The sequence below is a fragment of the Streptopelia decaocto genome (genome assembly GCF_964273445.1).
Source record: "Streptopelia decaocto genome assembly, chromosome: 5".
NCBI lineage: Eukaryota > Metazoa > Chordata > Aves > Columbiformes > Columbidae > Streptopelia > Streptopelia decaocto.
Window position 1 is genome coordinate 60,888,014 of NC_138659.1, and position 17,071 is coordinate 60,905,084.

The following is a 17,071-nucleotide window of genomic DNA, read 5'->3' on the forward strand; positions in this document are numbered from 1 at the left end:
CTCAGGACTGGGCTTAGCATTTAAGGGAAGGCACAGAACTGATGGCAATCTCTACCCTTGTTAGTCACCAGAGAAATGAGGTTTAAACTCTAGGGCTGTGTAAAGTCAATTCCAGATATAAAACCAGCTTCAATTTGAAAGTTTAGTTTCCTGAACCTGACCCCCAAGCCCAAGTTTTTTTGTTGTTGTGTTTTGCTCTTGGAGTGGGGGGCACTGGAAACACGCTAGAAACTCTTCTGGATTTTGGTTCATGACATCTACCTTGGATGTAAAGACAACAAGAAAGCTATTGGCAATTTATGTAAAATGGCAATAAACACTACAGCTAAGCCACAGCAACAAAGAAGAAGTGATTCTTACATTTCAGTGTTGGTACAACAAAGAACCCTTAGCTTCTCAGTCTCTGGTTTTTCATTTTCTTGCATGTGTGACTGTTTAGAAGCTTTCCCAGAACCATTTCTGCCTCCCTGCTCAGTCAGAGAGCTCCTCTGGTACTATTTTGATCTTAGTCCATAGGGAATACAAACCTCCGTGTTGTTCCCAAACCACCAGACGTAAGTAAGTGTTCCCACTTGGCTTGGCCACAGCACTGTCGTGGCATTGACCTCCTTGTTCTTTGTGGTGACAAATGGCAGAGATAAGTGAACATGTTCCAAGGGGCCTGCAGAGACACAAGCAGCAGGTGAGCATTTCCTCCCTCTGAAATGTCAATCTGGGGGAGAAGGGAGCTGAGGGGATACCCGTTGGTTTAGGGGAGAGGTCTTCCAAATCATTGTGAGGCATGACTGTTAATGTTTCAGCTTGGTGCCATTTCTAGAGAGACAAGCTTAAATCTGCTCCTCCTAGAACAACAGCTACCGCTGTACCTGTGAATGCAAACCTTGGACTCTTCACTGAATTAACATCATATACGCAGGGATGTTATATACAACTTAATATAGGCAGAACCTTGCTATGTCAATACCATCTTTACTGTGAAGACATAAGAATGTGCAGGACAAATGGCTTCAGTGAACATGAAGCATCTCTAATGCAAGCTGCTATGATTTGGTGAACTTCAGCAGTGGTGTATCTATTCATATCCACTGAAATTCTGTCTGAAAGCAACTATTCACTGAGTGCCTTCATTTTAATGTTACCTTATACTCCCTTCTTTTCTTCAATAAAATCTTTTATTTCTTCAGTATAAACAGAACATAATTCATTCGACAAGTGACATTATGCCCAGGGTTACACATTTCCCATCTTCTGAAGACAGATGGGCCTTTGTTGCTACATCTTGTCCTACAGATTATTTTTTAAAACGTGTTCTGACTGTTCACTTAGAGAAGAAAGGAACAGTTGTCCTGAGAGTGACAGAGAAAGGAAAAAAAAAGAAACCCCAGGTGACATGGGGACATAGGTTTCTTAAACAAATTAAGACCACATATACATGGTCTACATCTGCAAGCTCCTCAGTGATGAGAAGCAGAGACCACAGCCTGGGATTGCTTTGTCCAGATGGAGCTGAGATACATTGCTAGAGGATCTTGTGTATTTCAGGAAAGGATTTTTTGAGACATAAGCCATGCCCGTATTACCATTTAGACCATGCTTTTCAGCCTAAAGGAGCATCACACATTTTGGAGCAAGCACCCTGTACCCTATACAGCACTCACAGGCAGAGAGAGACAGACAAGCAAAACTTCTCCCAAATCAGACTGTATAAACAATGCCAGCATAAACAAGGACCAGCATCCCTGGCTTATTACTGAAATGCAGCTTTCACTGGATTGTAGACACAGCTGCTGCTTAACTTGATGCAGCCCAATTAAGAGTTATCCATGATCAGACTAACCAAGGCTCATTTTTCCTTTTATAATCAGGAGTAAACACACTTCTTGAAAATTCATGAGAAGCCAGAATTTCACCCTTATGATTTTAATGGCATTCCCCTGCTCAGACACATTTCCATGCCTGCTCTCATCAAGACCCTGAGACCTGAAAAATGGCTGCTTCTCAGGCTAAATATTTTGCAGGTCTAGTATCCTTCGGGATGGTTGTCAAATGCCCAATATCAGCACAGCCTAACACTGTGAAGTGACAGCAGAGACAGTGGAGCCCAGATAAAGTCTAATACACTCCAACATAACTGCACAGTTGCTCTGAATAAATCTCAAATAATCCTGCACCGCAGAGGGTGTCCAGCATCTCCTCAGACCTCCACCATATGGTGGCCAGGAAAGAACAAGAAAGTGGCTCAAGCAAGCCAATTCTACCTCAGTATTTCTGTGCAAATAGATGATGGGTCAAAGTGGCTGAAATGCTGAACTATTCTCTGGCCAGCAGATGGGGATAGCTCACTCTGGATAGGCCCTTTGCTTGGTAGGAGACTGCTTTCTCCCAGGTAAGTTTGAAGAGAATTCATTTCTGAGCTTCATGCAGGCCCATGGAGACTACAACCTTCACCTGCCCCAGGAAAAAACTGTGCACAAGAACCAGACAACAGAAATGGTGAAGCTTCTCAAAAGGCTCACTTGAGCAGATGATGTTATTCTGAAGCATTCAGGCACATACATAGCTTTCCAGAGGAAAATTCTGACCTGTGAGGACAGTTCAGAGACAGCTGGAGAAGCAGTTTATATATAGTTTACAGTCCATCCACCCCAAAATGCTCCTGCCTCACAATAACCTGCATTTCTGGATCCCTGGACCAACTGCAGCAAAGGCTACCCTGTGCTGGCGTCATGGCTGCAGGAGGATGAGGAGCGCATGGGATGGAGAGTTCACTGATCTTTGAGATCACAAGGACTGTGGAGCAGTGCCTGCAGTTTTCCCCTCAGCAAGGCTGTTGGCCACAGGTAGGGAATGGTGCGGAAAGGCCCAGATCTGGCTGCAGACACATGTATTAACCTGGTAACAAGCAGGTACAGTTAGCAGCCCTTCCTAAAACTCCCTGAGCGTTCAGGCTGCACACTGTGTTTCTGTGGATCTTCACAATGCAGTGTGTGCATCTATTGTAAGGACAGGTATTTTCACAAATCTCCACAAAGGTCAAGCTCATACACCCCCAGCAGAATGGTCAGCAGAGAGCTGAGTGGCAATGCAAGCATTTAAACAGGATTTAGAAGCTTCTGTGGATCTGGGTGTTAGGCTCTGAAGGGGACTGGATTTACTGTACGTCTCTGTCCTCAGCAAATCTATTGCTACTCTGAGCGGCACCATGCTCAGTCCACAACCTGTTTTGAAGTCCCTAGTCCTTGTCATGTAGAGAAAGGTGAGACATATCCCTTAGAGCTGTCACTTCTCCAAGGGTTCAAGCACATATAATCTGGGCCTGGCTACAATGATTGCACAGGACTTAAATCCTATGCTGGGATTACCTACGTGCAATATGGAAACATACACTATCAGCTGCTAAGTCACAGGAACGTATCCAAATATTGTTTATTTCCTGTACCACTTAAACAATCAAAACAGTCCTTAAGATTTCAATTTATCAAGAAATTGATTAAAACAGCTATAAAGCAGAACGCCATTATGAGTGAAAGCAAAGGCTGGACACCTGTCTTCTCCTTCCACTTTGCAATTGTTGCACAAGAAAGCAGTTGTTGCTTTACATGGCCTCATTACTTTGCAGGTAGGCTGAGGGTTTGCAATGGTCCCCATGGAATCATCTCTTGTCAAACAGCAAACAATTACAAACCCTGCTTGCACGAGGCTGTCAGAACCTCCTGCGAAATATCAACCACCAAAGCACTTCTCCATTTGTTTCCAATGACCTTTACGAAGAGTAAAAAAAAAACAAGGCAACTCCTGTTGAGCTGACTTTCATAACCAGCAGCAGTGAGATGGGGATTTAGGCATTCAGAGCCCTCAGCAGCTCCCATGATAATTATGCAAGCACACGCAGAGACACAAACTTGAAAATGAGTCCAGAACTGAAGATATTACACAAAAGTGTATAAATGCCTATTCTGACCAGAGGTCTTTTTCTCTACTCTACCTAGGATGATATTTGAGTTACTAAAAATAAAAATCAGTAGCTTTCTGAAAGCTCAGAGTTCAGCTTGATTCACCAGTTCCTCAGCATAGAAGTGATAGAGGCTAAGCCCCCAGATAAAAATCGCGAGCTTAACGATAAGCTAATTTATGAATACAGTTATTTTTGCAAGGTATTATGAGCCTCTCAAACATGTGATGTGCTGAAGGATTATGTGACATAAATGTTTGCCACAGACAGGGATCTATCAGGTTAAGGGAATCATAAAAGGTACACTCTGATGGTGAACTGAAGGTCCTTTAGAAGGGAGGCATTCAGGGAGATATTTGCTCCTGCTTCTCTAGTGCTCCCTCATAAACCTCCTGTCTCCCATGGCTATACCTCCCACTGCTCCCATCTGTCGATACGAAGGTGCACCATTAAAGAGCTGCCCCTCTTCCCCTGAAGAGGCAGCTGTATGAAGTACAGCTACAAAGTACTTTAACTGGACTTAAAGTATATGGAATGTAGTAAATTACCTATATAATAAATGGAGTTAATTTGGTAGAGTGTAAGTGGAATTTCTGTAAGCATAGCTTTAAGTTTTGGAATTTCATTTTTCTCAGTACATATGGCATACAGGCAGGCAGTTGAAAACATAAATAATTGACAAAAAAACCCCACTGTATGCTGTATGAAAAAATGATGGTCTAAACCAAAATCCATTAGGGATGTTACAAAATTTCAACAATAGGTTGACCCTTTGGGTCCATAGCCATGCACTAGAAAAAATATGAAAGAATACATTGCTGTTTTTATGCAAGGACTTGAGAAACATTGCAGTTGTAAATCAGAGGCAGTTGAAGTATTAAAAGGTTAAAAAGAACAGCAGAAGAGCAATGCGAAGATAATATTTTTTCTTGTAATACTCTTTAACACTAAGATTTTAGTTCCTATGACAACGAAAAGGTTTCCATCGCAGATGTGGTTGTATTTCATTAGAGAACAAACCAGATATATAAAGTAAAAGTCAAGGCTTTTAAAAGTGATTAAAGATCGAATGTCTTTGTTTTTCTGGAAGCGTAAACATGCTAATGAAGGTGCATCTCAGAAAGGGTTGGACACTCCTTTGAGGTGTCCCAAATAAGACTATGCAAAATTACAGGTTGAACATGATATAAAAGAAAACATCACTGTTGCTTGTGGCTGCTCTCATTCTGGACTACTTTGCTGGAGGGAAGGCAAACACTCGTAGTATCCTATCACTCTGCTCCCAGCTGCAAAGCCTCAAATGTCATCTCTAAGCACAAGTAATTTTGTTTTAGGAATGACAGGATCTAACAACTAGTATGAACATACATACATGTAACATGGAGGTAGAGGACAGCGTTGTCAGATCCCAGACTGTTTTCCACCAACACAGTCACTCTGAATATGCCCACATTCTGGTAAATATGCTTGATCCCATCTTCTGTTGAGCTGAGATTGGCATATGATACAGCGATGCCATCTCCAAAATCCACCTGAATGAGGGATCTCTGAAGGTCTCCCTGTGCGAATAGAAAAGAGAAACTGTCAGAATAGATTCTCCTGTTTTTTGAGAAAGACTGGATCAGTGGAGTGACCTAGACCACAACTGGAGAATAGTCACAAGGTCTGATGTTGCCAGAGGAAAAGTGGTCACTTCATCAACTTGTTCAGCACTCAGTAGAGAGTGACCCCCTTTCTGAGGCTGACTCAGCTGCAAGGTGAAGGAGGTGTTCTCCAAGGTGTGTGTTGTAGCCCTACTTTACTAATCACCATGGCAATGGGGGATCATCTGGAAACTATACTGGCACATTCCCCTGGGTTTCCTTTTAGCGAAGAGTGAGGTTGTAGTGGGGAATGGTGCTCACCCCAGCAAGTCTCCAGGACATGGGTGGCTACTGATATTGCACCAGGAGTCTTTGGAACAACCCACATTGCCAGCTTTTGTATTTAAAACCATAAAAAGTAGAAAGATAAAACTGAGAAGTCCTTGGGGAAGGGTCAACCATATGAAAGTGGTGGGGCATCAAAAGAACTGCTTCAGCCTCACATGATAATGACAGCTTACAGCAGTTTATGACTTGCTCAGTGGCCTGATTTAAAATGAGCTGGATTTGTGTTTATTTTGGAACAGCTACCAGCACTACTGACACTAAGTGTGACCCTTTATGCCTGCCTCAGAAGGGAAGGGCTAATGAATTGACAGAGCTGATTAAACTCTTTTCTTCCTGCCTAGAGATAATCCCATTGGAGTGGGTTTGTGGTATAACTCGGACTGTCACTTTGTGACATTGGTCTCCTGGGCTGCTAATCTAGTACATTCCAGAATTGTTACAACAAATAAATAAAAATCACACTTGAGAACCAAAATCATAAACAAAGACCATCACCACAAACCAAAAGCCAAGGATATCAGGGATCTGTTCTCTTCATACCAGAATAGGGTTCTGCTAATATGAAACAATCTTAAGATAGGTTTTAATCTTGCACTTCTAAAATTGAATTTCAGCCTGGTGTACACAGCTTTGTCAAATGCAACATCAGAGTCACTCAGCCTTAAAAGGCTTTTAAAACCCAAAAGAGGGGAGTGATGTATTTCCCTTACTCTGCTTTACAATGAACAATATTTTGTTGTTGCAAACCTGTTTAAAAGACAGAGAAGTGAGTCACACTTGTATACAAAAAAATCATGGCAACCTATGCCTCACATATGAGAAAAAACTGCAAAATATCTCATATTACAAGGCAGTGATATGCCTATGGTAAGGGCAGTTTCTGACAGCCAAATAGTTACACAGCCTACACTGACCTATATAACAACCATGCCTACTATAGATCCTCTCCCTTTCGGGTAAGATGCAGTACCTTGTGCTAACTTTAAGCATTCTTGCTCCTTTTGAAAGTTCCCTTTAGTGGCTCTGTGGGATGCTATGCTGGGTATGTTCATGCTTGCTGGCTGTTGCCATGGAGCAGCTCACGCCTTCTGGAAGAATGCTGGTAAATTAATAGCTGAGGGCTGTTCATAAAACTGGCTGAAAGGACATTTAATTTACTTTGGTTTCCTTTTCCTTTTTGGCATGTTTGTTTGGTTGGTTTTGTTTTTCTTTCCCTTGAGGAATAGCCCTCTGGATGACCAACTGGAATGAAAGGTACCCATGTAAACAGTTGGTATCAGGCAGGTTTCCACATCAGAAAGGGAAATACCTGTGTGTATGAGTATAGGAGAGAATTACAACATAAGCTTTATATTCCCCATATTCTCTCGGTCTTTTTATAACTTGTTGTGAAGGCAGAAATAGTGGAATCTTGCCTGAATGGAGGATGGGAGGAGCAGAGCTATACCTGGGGATGACAAGCGAGACACATTTTCCCAGATGTTCTCTTTTTACAGGGTGAAGCTGTAGTCATCACACTGCCCTCACACCCTGCTGGAAGCTCAGTTTCTTCCAAATAGATGAAACAAAAATAATGGTGTTGCTCTGTTCTGGATGATCTGAGACTGAAGGTGTTGGAGTGGAAGGTATCTGTTAACAGAGGCACATGTCTGGGGATTCCTGCAGATATCTGATATCCCTCCTGGTGTCTCCAAGATAAAGACAGCAACTCCCTGTTGTCCTCTTGAGAGCACCAATGATGGCAAAGGAACCCTGAGCTGCTGAGACATTACTGAGAAGTCCAACCTGAATATCCTATTAGAATGAAACATGGTGATCTTGCACATTAATGCAGCTCCAGGTTGCCTCTGGGTAGTTCTTAACTAAGTTTCTCTTAGTAATTAACTTGATAACATTTGGAGTTTTTAATGACACATTCTCAAACCTCAGAAAGTTGTCTGAGCCATGCAAACTACTAAGGCCTCCATTCAGCAAAGTTCATGGCAAATTTTCCATTGGATGCTTTACTAGAAGTTTAAGCACTTGCTTACATTCTTCTTTGAGACACAAATCACTGAGGCAAGGGCTCCTACCTGTTTTGCAGAGAAGCTCAAACCAGTCCTCATGAAAAGCCACTAGGAACACAGAAGATGGTCTTGGGTATGGAATTATGTCCTTTGTTGGGCTGAGTTACATGAAAGAAGATGTGCAGTTTGGTCAAACTGCACCATCATAGTGACACTACTGGCTTTATCATCTCTGAGTATATTTGAGATCATGCAGTTGAAGTCTATTTTAGGTTCAAGTATATTCCTCTGCATATTCGAGGTAGCATTGGAAGATGCAAAGGGTGACAGCATTTTAGAGCAGCCCTGTTTCTGCAGCTGTCAAAATTTGTGCTCTAATGAGTGTTTTTTCTCTTCATTTTGTCCAGAGCCACAAAACCCACAGTGTCTACAGGTGTTGCCAGGCAAGGTAGCAACTTCTAAGGCATGCAAGATTTAGATTTCAATTTTTCTTCTACATTCCCTAGGGAGAAAAGATGCTGACAGCCACATCTGAAAATCCAGTTAGAGAAGAGCTTCAGTTATTGTTCCCCGAGTCTTTTTCATTTGTCTTGGCCTTTTCTGTTTTGTTTCAAAACCCTTTGAACTGGAAATACATTTTCCACTCAGTAAGACCCAGGCTATAACACTTTCCTGAAAATGCCACATTTTGAAAAGCTGACATTTAAAATTTTAGCTTAGGAAGCAGGAGAAAAAAGTCAGAAAAACAAAGAGCCTGTTTTTTGACTTATTTTCATATTTTATCTGTGCCAGGTAAGAGCACAGGCAGAATAAGACAGGCAGAGTAAGCAGGTGAGCCAAAATCAAAACATTTCCCATACAGCTCACACCTGATCTACATCAACCCCAGCTGTCTCTGCCTCCGGCATCTCTCCAAAGCCATGTGCAAGTGGCTGTTTTACCAAGAGAAGTTTTGTTTTGCAACAATTTGATGTATATACATACATCTTGCAAAAAAAACTCTCCTGTTGCTTTTTCCAACTGCTGCTTGTCATTTTGACAAGCCAAATACCACGTGATAGGGTTTTTCTGAAGCTTTTAGCTCAATTAGGCAGACACAAAACTCCCTGCATCACTTGTGCAGCGACAGCAAAGCACTTGGACGCAGTCAGCACCAAGCTGTCTCTGGGCAGCCTCTCTGGCCTTCACTGTAAGAGGTCTTTAATGCTGGTGCTCTTGGGCATCAAGGGCAAAATTTGCCCAGGTGGCTGTTTGTGGTGATAGCTCTGCATTCAGCTCAGTATTTTAATCACCCTAAGCTAATCACCAACCAGTTGCAATAGCTGAAAAAAAAACAAAAGTATTTTCGATTGATTTTTTTTTTACCTTCTATTAGGAACATACAGTATGCACAATCTTGGATATGACCTGAAGTACACCACAATCTTGATAAAGCCTTTAGTCCAGCCAAAGACTTATGCATATGCTGAACTTTAAGCACATGAGTACTTCTTTTACCCTGAAAAGAAGCTCTTGGAATTAAAAACAAATTTCCCAAGGCCCCATATTATGCCCCTTACCTATACAACATATTTTACTAAAATATAATTCAGAAATTTAATATTTTCTAAGGGATTTTCTCATTAAATGCCCGGGAGGTTTCGAAGCATATATAAAAGATTCCCCTCCCTCCTTCCTCTCCCTGGCTTCCTAAGCCAAATGCGCATTTTCGCTGCATCTTACCAAAAGAATAAATGTCTACAGTGTACACAAGATTTGGATGCTTCCAGAAAACTCTATGAAGCTTCCTGCCATGGGATCTATCAAGAAACAGCCCATACAATTTGCAACAATGTTTTTATATTTTGATTACTTTATGCAGCTCTCAGTATTGTTGTGTGAGATGTGAGGCCCACATAGCAGGATTCTCTCTCAAACACTTCATCTGCATCTTGCCCAGAAGGCTGTAATACTGAATTTTTCTTATGGAATTCCAGCATTTGTATCTAAACAGAAGTATTAAAACAATGAAACACAGTTCAAGGTTCTTAATTTTGGTTCTCATGATTCAGATCTGATTTTTAAGTCTTCAATTATGTACTGACTTTTGCATCTTCCTTACACATGTTGATTTTGATTTAATTATCCTTTGCAAGAGACATATCCTGCTCTTGTTGGATTGACTCCATGGATTAATGTTTTCTGCTTTCTTTAGATTAACCTTTTTCCCTCTTTGGTATTCTCCTGTCACTATCAGAAAACATCCGTCAAGGATATCTCTGTTGCAACAGAGTATCTCTACACTTGGGCCACATTTATTCTAGGTCTGTTTGAAGCATATGCTTCATTTTAAACAGATATTTAAGTCCAACTTAATCAAGTACTGAAAAACATGCTTTCCTGTGTAAATTCCTGCTTTCAGAGATGTTCTTAACTTTTTAAAATCAGAAACTGAAAAGATATATGTCCCTTATCAAAGCAAATAGCTTGATACTTTTCACATGTGCTTCATTCTCTAGAACAAAACAGTTAACTGTACTAACCGAGCTATTCATTCCACCTGTCACTTGTGCCAGCTCGACTCACTTATGAGTTTTTTCTACAGGAGCAGATCTTCTGTGGTCCACAGGAATCAATAACTACAGTGTCTCAGGATTATGCAGAATAATTAAACTGGTGTGACTGGGGGTGCATTGGAAGACTGTAGTGCTGTGTGTCATCATGAAGGCGAGGTCAACTTGCATACATTTTTGTGGAATTTCAGCAGTGGATTTAAAAATGCATGAAAGGCTCTGATTTCTCCCAACCAGCTTTTCATCATCAGTGACACAGAAAATGCAATTATAATTCAGATGACAGTGGTATGGGGGAGGGGATGTACTGCTCTTTCATCTGTGTGTTAACAGGAATGTGGTGGTATTAGTAGGATAAACAGCCATGATTCAGCATGTACAGTGAAAGTTAGGATGAAGGTTTCATATTTCTGTAGTTATTACTAACTAACTTGTGATATCAAAGGGAGAACACAACAGGATACCACAAAAAAAAATAGAGACTATGCTTTTAACTACTACTAGCTTTGCAACTTTGATTTGGGTACATCAACAATCAAAACAATCCAAATGCTAAGCTCATCTCCAGAGACTTCAGCTGAGCTGAATTCCGAATTGTACCAAACAACAGTGCTGAGGTGGGAAATGCTAATAGTAATGTCCCCCAAGCAGGGTCCCCAAGCTCATTAAATATACTTGAGACACAATGTACCTTGTACAGCTATTTATTAACACTGTCATTAGAGAAAACCATAGTGGTCTTTAGGAAATTCAATTCCATTTGTATATTCACATGGTAAGAGAGAGTTCTCTGGCCTTCTGAACATTAAACACATAAATGAAAGGCACGGGATGCATGAGAGAGAAAGCAAAGCTCTATTTTCAAATGAGGCAATAAAAGAAGAAGAAAGGTTAAGCTTCTTACTCAAGGCCATGCAGAAGGGGGTCAGAGTGTGGTTCAGGAATGAGTTCAGATAGCCTGAATTCTAGCCCATGGCTTGAACTGTAGGAACAAATGAGCTTTCCCCACACATTAGTCTAATCCAAACATCATACAGCAGCAGCAAGTAGTCAAAAGCAAGCCAAAATCTACTCCCAGCGGAGTGACTTTGTCAAGTGAGAACTGAGGCAGCCCCGGAATGTCAAAGACTTTTGGCTGTCATTTTATCAAGATAGAAAATAAATTAGAGGAGGCAGTTTCTCTGTGAATTATCTGTAATGAAACAGCCAAAGCCCTGAACCTTTCTGCCCTGAATGTCTTTACCATCCAATTCCCCAGCAAAGATGTATGAACAATCAGATGAAACAAGTTTGAAAGCCATTGTGTTGAACATTGTTGTTCTGGAGGCTGCAGCTTTCAGTGTTTCTGCCAAAGCAGTACAGCAAAGCACAAGTGTCTGATGTTCCTACAAATAACTCAAACACACAAATAACAATTGGGTTTCTGACAGGCGGGAGACCCACACAACCATGTGATGAGGAAGGCACTCAGAAACAACATCCACTTAATAAAATTCCTCTATTTTCTACAACAGAGCACCAAAATATGTCAGGGACATTGGGTTCAAGAACTTCAGTAGCAAAAATGGCTCTGTAATTTTTGGTCTTAGGTTTCTTTTGTTGCTGTACAAAAAGAAAGTGAGGATTTGGGTTGTTTAGGTTGACAAACAACTCTGTTGTGAATGCTGTGGTGAGAGAGGTATCAGCCATGGGTCTGTACATACAGCCCAGGCCAGGCCAAAGAATTAACCTTTAAACTGGCAAAGTTTTGAGGCACTGGGAGAATTTGGTTTTAAGCATAACTAGTTTTCTCCTGTGCTGGTATTTAGTGACAGAGATGCTGTTGTTATTCTGCTTTGCTTAATGAAAATTTAAGAGCAAAATCACCAGCATAAGTATGGTGCTCTGCTTATTAACCACTTCTATAATGCTTTGTACAATGGGACACATGCTAATTATATAAGGAAATATTGATGTTTCTTGGCTGTTGTCACCTACTAAAAATATAAATATGATTGTACTGAGATTAATAGGAGAACTAACCTGGACAAACCCATCCAAAGTTATTAAAAGTACAAGGTGACTTTGCAAATGGTTTTTAAGAAGTCAATCAGAAAACCTAAAAGGTGACAGGAAAGTTACACCATTTTGGAATGCATTCCAATCATTTAAATATGAGTTGCTGGTTGTTACTACTTCTAATTATATTTATGTGCTGCCAGATATATATACACCTCACAAGAAAATTTCTTGTGACTTGGGGTTGGAGAAACTGGGCCAGAATCCCAGCTCTCAGAAATCAGCAATGCTCTGCACACTGCTGATTCTGGTACCTGCCCCCTTTTTGCTTGCACTGACTTCAGTGATTATTTTCTTTCTGTGTCTTTTTCAATAGAAGAACACTTCTGAATGACTTGTCCTTGTTTTTCTCCTCGGACATCTTTTACTGACCTTGTGTCATTGTTCGAATGACACAATCCTGGCCCTTAGCATCACCACAGGCACAAGCAGGCTCTACAATAAACCTTTGTGCTGTGGTCCCTGCCCTTGATTCCAAAACCTGAGTGAAAACCAGTTCTTCACTGCCACCATTTGCTTCTCCCTCCCTTCTTAGCAAATGCCTTCACTACAGAGATACAGTCACTTTTCAGGGCCTGCAGTTCGTTCTTCTTTCCAGACCCAAGTGGGACCTTAGGTGAAGCAGAAAGCCCTAGAATGATACTAGGAGTACAAATCTCAAACAAACTCTTGCATCTTGGCTCACCAGCTTCTCTCTCTCCTTTTTTTTTTTTTTTTTATTCTTTTTCCTGCAGGCCAAGTAGAATATAAGCATGAACAAAGAGATCTGGGAGGCTGCAGTCTATGGAACCCCTGTCTGAGAGGGATACGGGAGACATTAAAGATGCAAGGGGACCACGATACAAGCAAAGGACACTGGTTTTTTTACATCCTAAAAGATACCAAGTTTGACACAAACTAAAAAAAGAGTTCCCACCAGGCTGAAGCACTTAAAAATATTGACCACCATTCCAGAGGGCAATGGTTGAACAGAACACATTTTCTTCTTTGTTGAATATTTCTTTTGCTGCAATATCAGCCTGAAGTCATTGTCAGATTGGGTCCGATTCACCCAAAAGTTTTGTTGGTTGCTCTGTAAACTCTTTATATTGACAAATCTAGGAGCAGGAGGTCAAGATTCATCTAGCAGGGAGAGTAATTAGAAAGGCTGGAGGTTGAGCAATACTGTTTCAGCCCTCAGAGCAGCTCCTAACCTCTTCCTTACCAGATAGACTGAAAGAAGAGCCCCTTTTAGATCTCCTCAGAAGCTGACTCACTCACTCAAACATGCTTTATGTACTCCCTGTTACACAGCATGAGAAAGACATCTCCTAATGGAAAAGGTGTTGCTTCCTTACTCTGCTGAATACTGAAGAAGGGCTATCAAAAAGATCAGAATCAATAGCAAAGACAGAACAATTCACAGCAGACCCCAAATGATAGAGTGCCAGGGGTATTCTTATAGGATATGTAAGCTGAAGCACACACAGAAGGAAGAGCAGGACATTTGTCCTGAGTTTTCCACACTGTGGATGATTGTCTCTTCCTCAGACTATTGGCATAACTCTTCAGTAGTTTCGTGACTGACTTCTCAGATTGCACAACTCCTTCTCTCAATCCATTTTAAAACTTTGCTGAGAACAGAAAGGTGATACAATGAACACTTTTTTGGGGGTATATAAGCCTGAAGACTTTGAATCTTGTTTTGGACTTTTTATTCTTAATCTTTAAACACAGAAATCAATAACTTATCCAGATGAAATTCTATGTTTATACTGTTATGACAGCACCTACAGTAGCAACACTGTATGCCTGTCACTACTGAAATAAAGTGACCACATTTAGGAGAAAATGAACATTCAGGTCAAACAATTGCTTCAGGTTATATATGATTTATTGTATGTTATTGCCTTCACAAATCAAGTCACCTGTTTGCTGGGGAAAGCATCAATAATAAAGATGTAAAAAACCCAACACATGCCCTATAAAACTCAGCTCCAGAGGTCATCCTCATTTCTCTTTCCTCACTACACATGACATTTATTATGGAGAGGATCAGAAGTAATTTCCATGAATGGTCTAAGCTGTAAAGGGATGTCCATTGTGCCCCAGTGTAAGGGCATAGATGTTTTAGGATTTATTGGCCAGCTACACAGAAAAAAATGGTAGAAGTGTAAAGAAATCAAACTGGATCAGGGAAAAAGACAAAATAGATACTTTGTGAATTTTATTATGTGGGACTCGACAACTAAACATGGATAAATAAGTACTTAAAATTAAAAACAGACAAAAGATTCAAAGTATTTTTTTTTTCTGAAATGAAGGGAGCAGAATAGTGAAATACCAAGTTAGTTACAGATGTAACAAAAACACAGGTTCTGATCAGAATCTGAATTGGCTTCACATTTGCAAGCAATTTTAGACTTAATGCTGCTCTTATCTGGAGATCTCATCCACAGACGCCTAAACAATTAGTACCAACTTGTGCGATGGGGCCAGATCTTCACATTACTTTTAGCCATGTTTGGTTGAAAGGCAACGGCAACTGAAAGTGGAAATTCAGCTTCAAACGAAGCAAGGAATCAAAAGCACACTTAAGGGTGGGGATCAGGATTCAAAGCTGCACTCTCCAGTTCTACTGTGAAATTCCCAGACCAAATCAGTTCCCGGTTTTTATCAACTTTTCCTGGCTAGTGCCGTATGCACCACAATACTCTTCCAGTCCCACCAACCCCATATATCACCATTACATTTTATAGCAAGCTCCAGCCCAGCTCCAGCATGGAGCTGACTGACTTTATCCCACACTTTCTTGGTTCACCTGTTCACCACTTTGCAAACTTTATCTGACATAATTCAGGCTCAAACACACCCATGGGGCCAGGGATGCAACATAAAAATAGAGCCTACCTCTTCCAGCTGCACCAGGAAAGTGACATTGTGTCCCTGCTCGGCTGTCAGTTTGCCATCAGATGTGACTATGCGAAGGCCCTGGGGGGCTTTGCTGGGACATTGCTGGGGTTTTGCTGTGTACCGTTCCCTCACACCATCCGTGCAGTTATTAGAAACAACTTTCCGGTATCTGCAAAGTGAAAGAGAAATCTGTGCAAGATGCAGACAGGGAGCACAACAGTATTAACTGGAAAGAGGAAAAGATTTTTGAGGTTTCTTTAGACTCAGGAGATTGGAAGAAAATGTATTCTTAGATCTATTTTAGCATTTGACTCAGCCAAGCTTTCATCATATGCCTAACATACAAGTACTTAATAGTGGTGTTAATCGCATGCAACGTTTTCCTGCATAGCACACCTATATTCCACACATTAATAAACTGCATAAAACATTAATTTATATGATGATCTATGATACACGTTTAATAAAGTTAAAAATATATTATATACATACATATATATACATTAGGCATAGTTAAACAACTTTTCTCACATGCTATCCACCCCTCAACAGCTGTGAGGCAACTCTCTGTACAGATAAAACTCTCCAGAGCTACAGAAATGAGACAACTGAAGAAAAAAAAACAAAAAACAATAGATTCTGCCTCTCTTTGAGTCTATAAAATGCCAAAAGACAACTTGGATTCATTTGTTTTCTTTAATTGCTTGCATCAGAAATGAAGTTTAAGGTCAGTATCTTTACTTAAATTACATTTTCTGTTGATTTCAAAGAGGGCAAAAGAATAATCAGCATCTGGGCTAGCTGCTCATCTATTGCTTCTGTTCACATATATATCAGCTTAATTTATTTCTTCTGACTTGTTTTTCACCCTTTCTACCCCACTTGATACCACATGATTTCAATAGGAGTATTTTCAGAGACTTTACTGACTGGGGCTTTGACTTAGAGTTTTTGCCCAAAGTTTCTTTAAGGCATCCTTTTTCAGGGAAAGGTCTGGACTATACATGGTGGAAATCTGGAGGGCCAGACTGTGCACAGTAACAAACTCAATGAAGAAGAGGTCCCAAGGGCTTCAGCCAGCTTTGAGACACTTACAGTAAATGCAATCTGTAGTTTTCATTGGGTTAAAGTCCATATGGGTGGTCTAGCTGGAAAAAGTCTGGTGTGCCACTTACCCAGTGCTGTTGAGATAACTCTGTCCAAGGCTACAGTCTTTTGACAAGGAAGATGGGTTATACCAGAAAGCTGGTAAACACTGCCCATTGCTGTGACGTTCATATCCATAATCACTGTTTTAGGATTAAAAAAAACAGTGACATAAAAACAAGCAAACAAAAACAAACAAAAAAGCAAATACAGGTATTAGCTCATACTTTCTTAATTTGATAAAAGTTTTGATTTTCCTCAGTCTAATTAATACAATTTCTGATTTTTTAATTGATTTAATGTCAGATTCTTCATCCTACTTTAGCTTTTTTGGGGAGCAGAGTTACCTTGCATACAGTATAAATAAGCAGAATGAGACCAGGTAGTTCATGAGCTATTGCATTATCTGTTCTCTCTCTGCAGTCTAACAGTGCTTCTCAGGTTCAGTTCTAGACAGAAATACATAATAATAAAAGCTAGAGATACAAGCTAAGTTCAATCACTGCTGTCTCAGTCATATCTTAGAAAATTGAA

At 40.6% G+C, this 17,071-nt stretch overlaps 1 protein-coding gene across 2 annotated transcripts in view; it reads right to left on the minus strand.

Moving 5' to 3' along the window:
• SORCS1 (sortilin related VPS10 domain containing receptor 1) overlaps positions 1 to 17,071 on the minus strand; it is a 286,937-nt gene that overhangs the window by 24,179 nt on the left and 245,687 nt on the right. For both annotated transcript variants that reach the window (XM_082054531.1, XM_082054530.1), the window contains exons 17-20: positions 16,567 to 16,680; positions 15,389 to 15,560; positions 5,325 to 5,511; positions 528 to 661 (exon numbers count right to left, since the gene is read on the minus strand). In XM_082054531.1, the coding sequence (XP_081910657.1) occupies positions 528 to 661; positions 5,325 to 5,511; positions 15,389 to 15,560; positions 16,567 to 16,680 (607 nt within the window). The remainder of the gene's footprint in view (positions 1 to 527; positions 662 to 5,324; positions 5,512 to 15,388; positions 15,561 to 16,566; positions 16,681 to 17,071) is intronic.